The sequence below is a fragment of the Astatotilapia calliptera genome, chromosome 14 (assembly GCF_964374335.1).
Source record: "Astatotilapia calliptera chromosome 14, fAstCal68.1, whole genome shotgun sequence".
Classification (NCBI taxonomy): domain Eukaryota; kingdom Metazoa; phylum Chordata; class Actinopteri; order Cichliformes; family Cichlidae; genus Astatotilapia; species Astatotilapia calliptera.
The window spans coordinates 296726-310187 of NC_137435.1; the positions used below are offsets into that span (position 1 = coordinate 296726).

At 40.7% G+C, this 13462-nt stretch overlaps 1 protein-coding gene across 5 annotated transcripts in view; it reads left to right on the forward strand.

Moving 5' to 3' along the window:
- The window catches only part of nyap2a (neuronal tyrosine-phosphorylated phosphoinositide-3-kinase adaptor 2a), a 78425-nt gene that overhangs the window by 60118 nt on the left and 4845 nt on the right, over positions 1-13462 (forward strand). Inside the window, exons 7-8 of one of the 5 annotated variants that reach the window (XR_013901482.1) lie at positions 5571-5683; positions 11613-11744. The exons of 1 other annotated variant lie outside the window; for it this stretch is intronic. Coding sequence is in view for 3 of the 4 variants with exons in the window: in XM_080289137.1 (XP_080145263.1) it covers positions 5571-5683; positions 5770-5841 (185 nt within the window). In the remaining variant the exon portion in view is untranslated. Of the gene's footprint in view, positions 1-5570; positions 5684-5769; positions 6838-11612; positions 11745-13462 lie in introns of those variants that run through there. 3 more of the 5 variants (XM_080289137.1, XM_026191740.2, XM_026191738.2) reach the window with 3 other exon arrangements.

Below are 13462 nucleotides of genomic sequence, written 5' to 3' on the forward strand. Positions count from 1 at the left end.
TGATGTTTTAAATAAATGCAGATAAAACAGAAACTTTGATTATTGCACCTGATCACATGCTCTCAGAAATTAGGCAGCATATCAGTTTTTTAGACCCTTCATTTCAGTCGAGTCTCAGAAACTTAGGTGTTATATTTGACAGTTCGATGTCTCTTGAGAAACACTCTAAACAACTTGTCCGGAACTGTTTTTATCATCTAAGAAACATTTCTAAACTCAGGCTACTGGTGTCAAAGGCAGAACTTGAGATGATTACTCATGCTTTTATCTCTTCTCGTTTGGATTATTGTAACGATCTTTTTAGGTGTCTCAACAAATCAGCTCTGGATCGCCTTCAGTCTGTACAGAATGCAGCGGCAAGACTTTTAACTGGTACAAACAAGAGGTCACACATTACTCCAGTTTTGGCTTCTCTTCATTGGTTGCCTGTAAATTTTAGGGTTCATTTTAAAATTTTAGTTGTAACTTTTAGAGCTCTGCACGGTGAAGCTCCCCAGTATATCTCTGACCTGCTGAAACCTCATGTTTCATCCCGAGCACTTAGGTCTTCAGGTCAGAGGCTACTGGTGGTCCCACGTACTAGGTTTAAAACACGTGGGGATCAGGCTTTTCAGGCACCGAGGCTGTGGAACTGTCTGCCGTTGTCTTTACGCTGTCTAGACTCTACTGACTCCTTTAAAAAGCAGCTGAAGACATTTTTATACAAACGGGCTTTTAATTAATTTTAACTTGTATGTCTGATCTTATTGTAAAGCACTTTGTGATTTTTATCTGTGAAATGTGCTATATAAATAAATTTCACTTACTTACTTACTTTAGGACCCAGATTACTCCCAGATTTATGAGCACCTTAGTCCGACAAATATGGCAATACGACGGCCCACTTGCATGTTCTACAAAAAAAATTGTGCTTTGGTGGGTATCTGACAGACAAACACCAAACCAGTTCCACATCACTGAAGTTGCAGCATTTTTACAAACCAATTCTGGTTCATCCGTTTCACTCAATGATCCGCTTTCTCCCTTCTCATTCTCCATTGCCGCCATGCTTTTTCGGCCATGTGCGTATGAAAACAAAGGCACTGCGCATGCACGTTTTACCCATATTCTATCGCGATATTTCATTTTCTTATCATGGCCTAACATTGTACAGATATTACCGTGAACAGTATAATATGGCCCAGCCCTACCAGGCTTTCTCACTTCAACGCCCAATTGCAGCAAACCACCTATTTGTTCCTTCAATGACAGATAACGCTTTTCACATCTGGCACAGAAAGGGTCTAAAATCTTTTGCTGACTTGGATTTAGAAGGACAATTTGCAAGTTTTTCTCAAATATCCACTAAATTTGCCATTGCTACATCTCAGTTTTTTTCATTTTTTACATGTCAGACACTACATGCAGACTATGACAGCACAATTCCCCTAAAAACCTCCAGACAATCCGGTAGATTATGTTGTAATGGTCAGTCCAACCTCCAATATCAGCCTCGTACAATCTAATCTCCCACTTACAATGTTCTTCAGTAGCTGCCATCAAATGTAAATGGGAACAAGACCTTAACTTTCATATCACAGATGAACTGTGGGACTCTGTCCTCGGCCAAGTTCACAATACATCGATGTGTGCTCAACACACTCTCATTCAATTTAAGATAGTTCATCGGGGGCACTGATCCAGCGCTAAGATGGTGTGTATATACCCAGAGGTGGATCCAATCAGTAGAAGGTGTGGGGGTGGTACATTACTTCATATGTACTGGTCCTGTCCTTTGTTGACCAACCTTTGTTGACCAACCTTTGGACCTCTGTTTTCCAAACAATGTCTGAAGTCCTCAAATTAAACCAGAGCCACTCTGTGCTATGTTTGGTGCAGACCTGAAGCTGCCCAACTCTAGACTCAGAGCACTAAACCTTTCATTACTGCTGGTCAGACAGCTACTTCACTAAAGTGGAAAGACTCTTTTCCCCCCTCGCATGTGCAATCTGTAAAAGATATAATGTCCATTGTTTCTGAGTAACCCACGGATTCTCCCTCTTCCCCGTTTTTTTTCTTGTTCCTGTCTATTTGTTTGGTTATTTGGTTTTAGTGTAGTTGTTGTTTTAAACTTGAGTATGAACTTATACAAAATGCAGCAAGATATTTAAAAAACAGTTTTGTTGATTAAAAAACACTATATCGGATTCATATCGGTATCAGCAGATATCCAAATTTATGATATCGGTATCGGTATCGGACATAAAAAAGTGGTATCGTGCCATCTCTACTTTGTATTACACGTTGCTCTGAAACCTTTGTGTAATAAAATGACTTTTGAAAGAAAAGACAACTACTTCACTGAGAACGACCTGGACTGGCAGGACAGTGTTGGGGTATGCAGTGATGGTGCAGCTTCAATGACTTGCAGGCATCACAACATCATGTTCTTGATCGTGCACCAGCAGCTAAATGGACCCAGTTCTCACAGCTTCTGGAAGTTTCCACCAACAGCACTTTAAAGTTGCAGTGGAGCAAACTTGATGTGGGCTCCTTCTGGAGTGCTGTCTCAAAGGAGGACCCATGTCTGGCACTAAGAGCTGTGAAACTCCTTCTCCCATTCACAACTACATATCTGTGTGAATCAGGATTTTCCATTGTGGTCACAACCAAGACCAAAGCCCGAAACAGACTCAGAGAGTGATCCTTTCCCCAACCCTACCCAGACCAGATTTGATCGTGTCTCAGAGGCAGGCTCAGGTGTCTCAGGTAAAGGGGAGTTACCTGTTGTGACTGTTTGCACATTTGTCTTAAATATAAAGAGTAACTTCTGGTTCTGCCAATGAAAAACGGTTTACTGCTGAAACTTTCAGATTCACTCACAGATTATATGTCACGGCTGGGGCAACAGTCATGTGGTGTTACGAGAGAAGGACCCAAAATGCAGGTACTGGCTGGGGTGCGAGTGAGTGTTTATTTACAGTGACAGGAAACAGGAAACAGGAAATAAGGAACAGGGAGCTACTAAAACCTAGACTGGGCAAAACTAATAAACAAACCTGAAAATATAAGGACACGGGATGATACACGGAGATGACATGGAGAAAGCAGGGGAGACACGGAGAAAGACTGAATAACACAGATGAACCGACGGTGAGCACAGGTAGATACACACTATCAATGCACACAGAAGGGAATAAGGAATGGCCCGAACAGGATGGAGACACAGCTGTTCCTAACTGACATCACCAGACACTGACTTACAAAGTAAAACCGGAAACTCACAAGCTGTTCTAGAACACTAACTTAGGGACACGAACAGAGCGCAGAAGGGAGAACACTAAAACACTAAACACAAGGACCAACTCCTAAGAACTAATACAAAATAAGAATTCACACCAAATCAGAAGAAACTAAAAAGTAATAACAATAAACTCAAAACGCTGGGTCACCGACCCGGGACCATGACTTTATAGGGCTATATTTTCATTTGCGCTTTGTTTACATTCTATAACAGTTTATTTATTTAGTTATTCATTTAGTCAGAAAATTATTTTGAATGTATTTATTTTATCATCACATTATTTATCCAGTTTTTTCTTCTCTTTTGCTGTAGTAAAATTGAATTGTGAATTATTTTTGTGTCAGTTTGATTCCCATGAAAGTTAACCTGTTTGGCATTTTGTTCTTTGTGCAGGTTCACATACACATAATAAATAAATGTCTTTGTGATTATTACATTGCATCATGTCTTCATCATGTTTATTTGATAAGGTTTTAGTCGTTAAAATGAAATAGATTGGATGTAGTTATTAAGTATAAATCAAACCAAAAGCAACGCCAATTTATTCAGTGTCAGTAATAGCCCTAACCTCGGGCCACTGTGTAGTGGAAAGGTTGGGCCCCGAGGTACAAAAAAAAAGGGTAAGAACTAGAGATGGACCGATCCGATATTACGTATCGGTATCGGTCCGATACTGACCTAAATTACTGGATCGGATATCGGAGAAAAATAAAAAATGTAATCCGATCCATTAAATATCACGAAAGCACCTCACAAAACTTGCAACACGCCGTAACTCGCCTCAGAACGTTAGCACGTCGGAGCAGTATGCATCACGTGATAGAGCGGCTGTGGCGTGCGGGACCTGTCGGTGGTCTGGATAGCATGTGGAGCTTCGCTAGCAACCCGGCATTTCATCTCCGACAAAGTTATCCCCGAGAGAAGTAAAGCAAGTGTGTAAGTCCATCTCTGAATGTTTGTAAAGCATTCCTGCGTTAAGCTTAACAAGCGATATATGGAGCGACTTCCTCCTCTTGCTGCTACTTCAATCATGAAACTGCTTAACGATCAGCTGATCGGCTTTTCTGTCGCGAGTCCGTCTCTCTTGTTTGTTTTTGGCCCACTTTGCACCAGAAAGAGCAAACCAGCGGTTGAACAACAGCAGCACGTTTAAGCTTGATCAGCTGCTGTTAGAATTTATTTAATATTACTTTCTACTCCAGGATCTTTTTCTACGTAGCTGACGCTGGTAACTGTGCAGGGGCGGATCTAGCAAAGTTTAGCCAGGGGGGCCGATAGGGCATTAACAGGGAAAAGGGGGCACAAAGACATACTTTTCTTTCTTATTCTCATTTAAAATGTCGAGCTTTTAATAAATAATTATCTGACACCCAAAGTTTTAATCTGATGTAAAATGAATAGAAGTCAATTACTGTATATAGTGACTATTAAGTCTAATATATATACTCTAGTAAGCTATAGTACTTTTTCCTTTGGGAAGGTACCATCTGTGCAGTCTGCAATTTTGTTGAAGAAAGATGTTGAATCTATTTAATATTTTAATATATTGAAAAAAAATAATTGATTTCTGTGCATTTTTTTTCACACTGCATCAAATTAAGGTTGATTACGTCGATTAAGCATCATGAGGTGGAGCGTGAGGGGTGGTTCCCTATGTTGTATTTATTTATTTTTGTTGTTGCTGGGAGTTGGAACCCTATTAGTTAGGTTGCTTAATATTTATGCTAAGTACTCTTTAAAATACCAGAATAGGGAGGATGGTGTAGGTCTAAGTTTATTAGATTGATCAGTATTGCTGAACTATGAAATATTTTTTTTTGCATACAGGTATAACAGAATAGCTTTAGTGTAGTTGATGTTTTAAACTTGAGTATGAACTTATACAAAATGCAGCAAGATATTTAAAAAAACAGTTTTGTTGATTAAAAAACACTATATCGGATTCATATCGGTATCGGCAGATATCCAAATTTATGATATCGGTATCGGACATAAAAAAGTGGTATCGTGCCATCTCTAGTAAGAACTATTAAATTCCTCTGCACTATACTTCCTGTTTTCTGCACAGGACGTGCAGTCTATTCTGTGACTTTTGGCCTACATTCTAACTCACAAGGGTGTTTTCCTACACTGGGCTCTATAAAACAATATAAACAGAAAATAAGCATTAAGAATATATATTTATTTCATAACAGAACCCCTGGAGGACTAAAAATCTACACAAACATATGTGCACCGAGGTGATGTCTCTTTGAGTTTACTGACGATCACTGATCTGTATCTGCAGAACCAAAGTCTGCGGGTAAGCTCGGCCGCTCAGCTTCGACTTCAGGAGTTCCTTCACCAGGCGGCATGCCACATCGTCACCTGCATGAGCCGCATCACCTTGCCCTAAGCCAGGTACAGCATGTGTAAAGCACCTGTTTACCTGTTTATTGTCTGTGTTACATGTTGAGATGATAATGACCTGAAATATTTTTACACAGGTTTTAACTGAACAAGAGAAAATAAAACAACTTGAGAGTAAAAGAAGCTTTGGTCCATCAGCTGAAGTCTGACAAGATGTGCGCACGTTTTTACTAATTTGGACTTTTGTGTCATTCATGTCAAATATTTCAATCTTTTGGATTTATCTTTCATTTTGAAACTAACAGCATGCGGTTAAATGCTCCAGTACTTATACTGTAGTTTCTATAGTGATACAAAGTTAAATGCTAATACTAACATTATATTAACATTACACTAAACTAACAACAACACTGTTCAAATTCACTCTGAAATTAAAACCTTTTAAATCATAAAAGATCGAATTAAAAGTGTCAGTAAACTTTTTACCTGAACATGTGGATGCAACCACACCTACTTCCACCAATAATAACTCCACCCACTAATATCTATCCCACTTCTTTAACATGTAAGCAAAACTTAAATTCAATCATTTATTAACAATGATTATGTTGTACAATATGGTTGTTTCTATAATTATAATCTTATTATATTTGTTTATAATATAATCAAAATGTATGGATGTCAAAGTTATCCTCATACACAAAAGCTGCTGTGATCATTTCACACGTACACACAACCGTGAGCTAAAGTCATCTAATTAAAAACATGTTATTGTCTTCTCTGTCTGTCTTTCTGTGTGTGTGTGTGTGTGTGTGTGTGTGTGTGTGTGTGTGTGTGTCCGTCCATTCGCTTATCTAACTCAAAAAAGACAATAAAAGAAAAAAAAGACAATAAAGCTTAAAGTATTGACTGTAACTATTAATATTGACACAAAGACAGATTCATCAGGATGCCACATCACAGAGTAACAGCCAATCACATGCCAGACTGATAATGCCTACTGTTGCTAAATGAATCAATACACAACAAGAAACTCAGATTTCATATGCTCATGAATAAAAAGGGGGACAAAAACAACACCAAGAGGCACAAAACACAATAAAGACTAAAAATAAAACCAAAAATGGCACCAATAGATGAAAAAAACAACGAGACAAAAAAAAAAAAACCAACGCAAAAACACCACAAAACTCTACAAAGAGGCATCTTGACAAATGCTCAATCATTCAGGTAAGGAAATCCCAGAGAGTTGATTCTGTTCATCTGGACATAGTGCACTCTGTGGGAGTGGGACAACACTGTCATGGTCCTGGGTCAGTGACCCAATATTTTGTAGCTTTTTCATTTGTGTTTCTTTTTTTTTATAATTCAAGTATTTATTAGATTTTGCATTCTATAACAGCAAATACAGAGATGCAACAACCAAAAGCAAGAAGCAAACAAACAAACAAAATAAAACACAACGAAACAAAACAAAACAAGTGAGGTTTTAACATATGTTGTATTAAGCTCAAATGTCCAAGTCAGGTAGACATGTAGGTGCAAAAGTTGTCCCACTGTTCCAGCGCAGCTTCCGTCACATGATGTATTTTTCCCAGCATCTTTTCGCATGCAACATTCCCAATCATTCTGTCTTTCCACATTTTAAGCGTTGGTATATGAGAGTCCTTCCAGTGTTCCAAAATGACACGGGCACATGTTACCAATGCAGTACTTAACACTCTAAACTGGTGTTTATTTAATTGCGGCACCTCTCCTTTGTCTCCTAGTAAACATAATTTAGGTGATCTGGGTAGGTTACAAAGTGTCCACCCCTGCAAATAATTCAGTACAGTGTTCCAAACTGGAAAAACCAGCGGGCATTCCCAGAGGGCATGTATCAGAGTACCTTTGGCTTGTTGGCATTTCCAACACAAGTCATCTCTACCAATCCCCATTCTATACAGCCTTGAAGGAATATAATAGTATCTGTTAAGAATTTTGTATTGAATAAATTTCCCCCTGGCTTCCCTAATGTATAATCCATTGTTCGACAATGTAGAATCCCATGTATCTTCATCCATTGTACGCCCTAGATCCCTTTCCCATGCTTTTTTCAGGCTCTTATTTATATTATTTTTAATCCATGGGCAAATATTATACCATTTCGCAGCTGTTCATTTGTGTTTCTTGACTATTTGTTATTTAGGGTTGTCACTGTTAATAGTTTTGGTTCTGTTCTATTTATTTTATTTATTTATTTATTTATAAAGCACATTTAATAACAACAGGGAGCTGACCAAAGTGCTGTACAGAGTAACAGTTAAACAATGACATTGACAACAACGACAGGTAAAAAAATTAAAAGAAAATTAGGATAAAAGAATTGGTAACTCTCATACAGTTTCAAAAGCCAGAGTAAAAAAATATTTTAAAATATTTAAAAAGAGTAACAGTTGGGGCCTTTCTAATGTGGAGAGGTAGATCATTCCACTGTTTCGGTGCCACAACCGCAAACACCCGATCTCCTCTATGAACCATCCTAGACTTATGTAAGGTAAGGAGCAGGTGATCGCTTGATCGAAGGGCTCTAGAGGGCGTATAAAACTGCAATATGTCAGACAAATAGTCCGGTGCCTGGCCAATTAGCACTTTATAAGTCAAAAGTAAGATTTTGAATTTAATTCTAAAACGCACTGGAAGCCAATGAAGCACCGGAATTAATTTGTTTCTCGAATATAAGTTTGCTATCCAAGAAAACCCCCAGAACTGTTCTAGTCATTCCTGTTCTCAGGTTTTGTATTTTGAGCTCCTTCTGTTCTGTGTGACTGTGCCTGCCTTCGTCCCACGTCTCCATGTTTCCTCCCTGTTGCCATGTCTGACATCTTAGTGTTAAGTTTGAGTCTGTGCATACCCGTTGTATTTCCTGTCTTACTTTGAAGGTCCATGTCTTGTGTCTAGTTTTTCTTCCCTAGTCTCATTAGCCCTGATTTCTCCCAGCTGTGTTTCCCTCCTGTTCCCTGGTTACTCCACTGTGTATATACTGTAAGCCCTGTGTTTTATCCTGCGTGTTGCTGGTTTGTCTGCATGGTCTCCCTGTGTGACCCTTCCTCTGTGTCGTCTGTGGATTTAGGTTTAGGTTCCCCTTTGTTTCTGAGCATTCCATCCTCCGCTCCTGCTGTATCCTGCTCACTTATAAATAAAAGCTCACTCATCCCATCAAAGTCAGCGCCTGTGTTTGAGTCCTTACCTCACCTCCACACGTCTGCCGTCGCAGCTGTGACAAATATGCTCAATACGCTATGTCCAGATAAACAGAAACAACTGTTTGGTACTACAAAGAGACCAAAAAACCCACAAAGACTCAAAATTACAACAAAAATAACACAAAGAGGAATGGGACGAAAAGGGACCCAAAAAATCCCCAAAAAGCAGCAACAGGAGACCACAAACCAAAACAAAACGACATAGAATATGATTACTGTTTAATTTATATATATATCACAACAGTAGTCCTGTCAAGGCAGTTTTTATTGTAATCTAATGGAGTTAGCCCGGATGTTGCTAACCCGGAGTTAGCAACATCCCCCAAAAACCCGAAGAGGAGAGTCCTGGCCCCTAGCCCTGCCAGTGTAGCAGAAATGATGAGGATGATGATGCAGCAGCAGCCGTTCTTCTCTGCGTGAGTAGCTTAATGTTGTTCGTGTGTAATCTACGCTGAGTAGGCTAACCACGTTATTACATTAATGCATGTAAGGTGAACTAGCAAACACCGTCGTAGTTACATGCGGCTGTCTTCTTGTTTGATGGCAGATACTCCCTTCACCCTGGCCAAAAAGGCTAAAATGACCAAAGAAAAAGTGGAAAACAGTTAAACATGAGAGGTTTTTGGACAAAGTTTGTGTTTTTTCCATTGTTTAAGCACTGCTTCCAGCTAAGACTGATACCATATATGCCCCATAGCTGCAGAAAAGGCTAACATTGTTATCTTTTACAAAAAAACAGTTAAAAATCAGTTAAACATGAGAGGTTTTTGGACAAAGTTTGTGTTTTTTCCATTGTTTAAGCACTGGCACCGTTTCAAAAGTACCAGTTTGGTACTGGTATTGGATAAAACCTATACGATACCCATCCCTAGTCATGGTCCTGGGTCTGTGGAGCCAGCATTTATGTGTCTTTTGTGTAGTACTGTGAGGTAAGGATTGTGTTCCCAGCTTTGGTTGTTGTGATCCCTCTGTTTACACTTGCTGTCATGACTCTTCTGTTCCCTGTTTAGTTGTTCTCCACAGTCACTATGTCAGGCTGAGGCTCTGTCTGTGTGTTTCCTGTCTTATTTTGATAGTCCCTTGTCCTGTGTGCATTGTGTTCAGTATTAGGTCCAGCGTGCTTCTACCTGTAGCCTATCCTCTCATCATCCTGTATGTGGATTCAGGTCCTCTGTCTTCCTTTGCTTGTTGTCATGTCGTCCCATGTTAGCTGAGTGTTATCTCCTCTTGGTTTGTTTGTAATTTCATGTTCAGTATTGACTCCCTTTGTCAAGTCAAAGTCATCTTTATTGTCGAAACCACATATACAGATCATACATACATACATCATATACAGGGGCAGGGATAGCTCAGTAGGTAGAGTGGTGGCCCCATGATCGGAAGGTCAGGGGTCCAAATCCACTGAACGGCTATCCTGAGGTACCCCTGAGCAAGGTACCGTCCCTACACACTGCTCCCTGGGCGCCCAATGGCTGCCCACTGCTTCACTGAGTGAATGTGTCATGGTCCTGAGTCTGTGTCTGTCTATGGTGTCACTGTGTCTGTTCGTGAGTCTGTCTGTTAAGGTCAGTGTCTTGTCTGGTCCTCTGTGTCTATGAGTTTCCTGTTTTATTCTGAAGGTCTCTGTCTTATGTGAGTGTGTTCAGTTTACGTTTCCCCTGTCCCGTCAGCTGTGACTTCTCCCAGGTGTGTTCCTCTCCTGTCTCCCATCGATGGGAGACAGGAGTCTTCCCAGTTTAGGGTTCCTCAGTTGCTTCTCATACGCCCGCTGCCTGTTGGTGTCATTTTGCCACTTTGAAAATAAACACTCACTCATATCATCCATCCTTTGCCTGCGTTTTGGGTCCTTTAATAATTCCACACGGCTCATCCTACGAACCGTGACAGAATGGGTTAAATGCCAAGAGGGATTTCCCCACGGGGATCAATAAAGTACAGATTACACAGGAATTTGATGATGCAGTGCTGACACGGCCCTCGGTCTGACACGAAAGATACAAATGTTGTTTCTGTGTTTGTGTCCATCATCTGCCACAGTCAGACATGACAATAACTCATCATTAAATGCAGAGGTGCATAAACACACAGTGAGTGAAGAAGAAACACCCAGGCATCATAAGATAAGATAAGATAAGATAGAACTTTATTAATCCCTCGGGTGGGTTCCTCTGGGAAATTCGACTTCCAAAAAGCACAGCAACGACAGAAGTTACAGTTACAGAATTGTTATATATATATATATATATATATATATATATATATATATATACACACACACACACACACACACACACACACACACACACATATATATAAATACAGAGACAAATATAAATAAAATATACGAAGGGGATAAATAGAATAAATAGGAATAAAAAATAAAAATACAAGTGAATTGCACATTTCAAGTATTGAGTCTATTGCACTGTTGACTATTTACAAAAAGTATTGCACAAGGTATTGTACAGTGAGGTGAAGAGGCACTACAGCTTAGTTGTTCCCCCCTCCTTTGTCCTCCTGTTTCCCCTCCCTCTCCCCTCCAGGGAGGAGTTAAACAGTCTGATGGCGTGTGGGACAAAGGAGTTTTTAAGTCTGTTAGTTCTTGTCTTTGGGAGAAGCAACCTGTCACTGAACAGACTCTTCTGATTGTTAATGGCCGTGTGCAGAGGATGCCCAGCATTGTTCATAATGTCCATCAGTTTCTTTAATGTCCTTTTCTCTGCCACTGTCACCAGAGTGTCCAGCTTCATGCCGACCACAGAGCTAGCCTTCCTGATCAGTTTCTCCAGCCTGGATGAGTCCCTCTTTGCTGTGCTGCTCCCCCAGCACACCACAGCATAGAAAAGTACTCCAGCAACCACCGACTGGTAAAACATCCTCAGGAGCTTCCTGCAGATGTTAAAAGACCTCAGCCTCCTGAGGAAGTACAGTCGGCTCTGGGCTTTTTTATACAGGTGCTCTGTGTTGCATGACCAGTCCAGTTTATTGTCCACCCACAGCCCGAGGTACTTGTACTTGTTGACCACCTCCACCTCCTCCCCCTCTATCTGAACCGGCAGTGGACCTTCTCTGGACCTCCCGAAGTCCACAACCAGTTCCTTAGTCTTTGAGGTGTTGAGTTGCAGGTGGTTTGTGTGACTCCATGCGACAAAGTTCCTCACCAGACTTCTGTACTCCTCTTCCTGATCATCCCAGATACACCCCATGATGGCCGTGTCATCTGCAAACTTCTGAATGTGGCATAATTCAGAGTTGTAGCAGAAGTCAGAGGTGTACAGGGTGAAGAGAAGAGGGGACAGCACAGTTCCCTGTGGTGCTCCTGTGCTGCTGACCACTGTGTCAGACGTGATGTCCTTCAGCCTGACGTACTGTGGTCTGTCGGTGAGGTAGTCGGAGATCCAAGCCACCAGGCAGGGGTCCACCTCCATCCTGTTCAGTTTTTCCTGAAGCATACAGGGCCGGATGGTATTAAAGGCACTGGAAAAGTCAAGAAACAGGATCCTGACCGTGCCTTTTCCCCCATCCAGGTGTGAGTGGGCTCTGTGTAGGAGGTACAGGATGGCATCCTCCACTCCGACACCCGCCTTGTATGCAAACTGTAGTGGGTCCTGGGCATGTTGTACCTGTGGTCGGAGGAAGTTGAGGAAGAGCCGCTCTAGAGTCTTCATAAGATGTGATGGGAATCCCCCCGCATTAAAAGAGAAGTGCATTTCATTAATGCCAAAAAGGGAAACACAGCATTTTGATAATGAAATAAGGCACAACTGGAACATATAATGAAATATAAAACAGTGAACAGGCCTGTAGGGATCAGTCCATGTAGGTTCTCAGTTATCCAGTAGGAAATTAAGACACTTATATCCACATTTCCTAATCCTTCAGAGGCACTTAGTGTGTCTCAGAAGGATAACAGAAAACCAGACTGGGCTCAGTTAAATCACAATTTACACCAGTAATGAGGGAAACAGATACAGCCATGAAAAAAATTACTAAAATCAGGGCTTAAAGGGGCTGCTTAGGCTAACGCCATGTTTTCAGATCACCTCGGATTGCCCAGAACTCTCGCTGAGTAGGTGCTAAAAAAGTACCAGTACGTAATGGGACATAAGGTGTACGTAAGGTACTAGTACATAATGGAAAACCCTGAAAACTGAGTCAATCTGCGCCGAGCTGACCCAAGTAGGCACTAATCAGAAAAGTGCTTTTAGATTCTATTCTTACATACCTGCTTCATGCCCTGGAGGACGGGGCTGTGGCCCCCCCACACCCTCTAGCAGATCATTACATGAAGGAACCTTTTAAAAAAAACAAAAAACAAGCGCGTCCATGCTCACAGGTGTACACACGGGTGATCACACCCACAAACTACACCCTTTTTGGCTCCTACCTCAAAGCACACTGTGTTCTGTTGATCTTATGTGCTGCACAATAATGTTTAATATTTAGTATTTACTGTCATATTCCCATATATCATTGTGATGCTGGTTATTCTATTACTCTTGTTCTCTTCTGCTTGCTTTCTTTTTTCTTTCTCAGCAGGTGATCCAGGTGATTGATAAATGCATTTTTTATTTCTTTTTTTTCT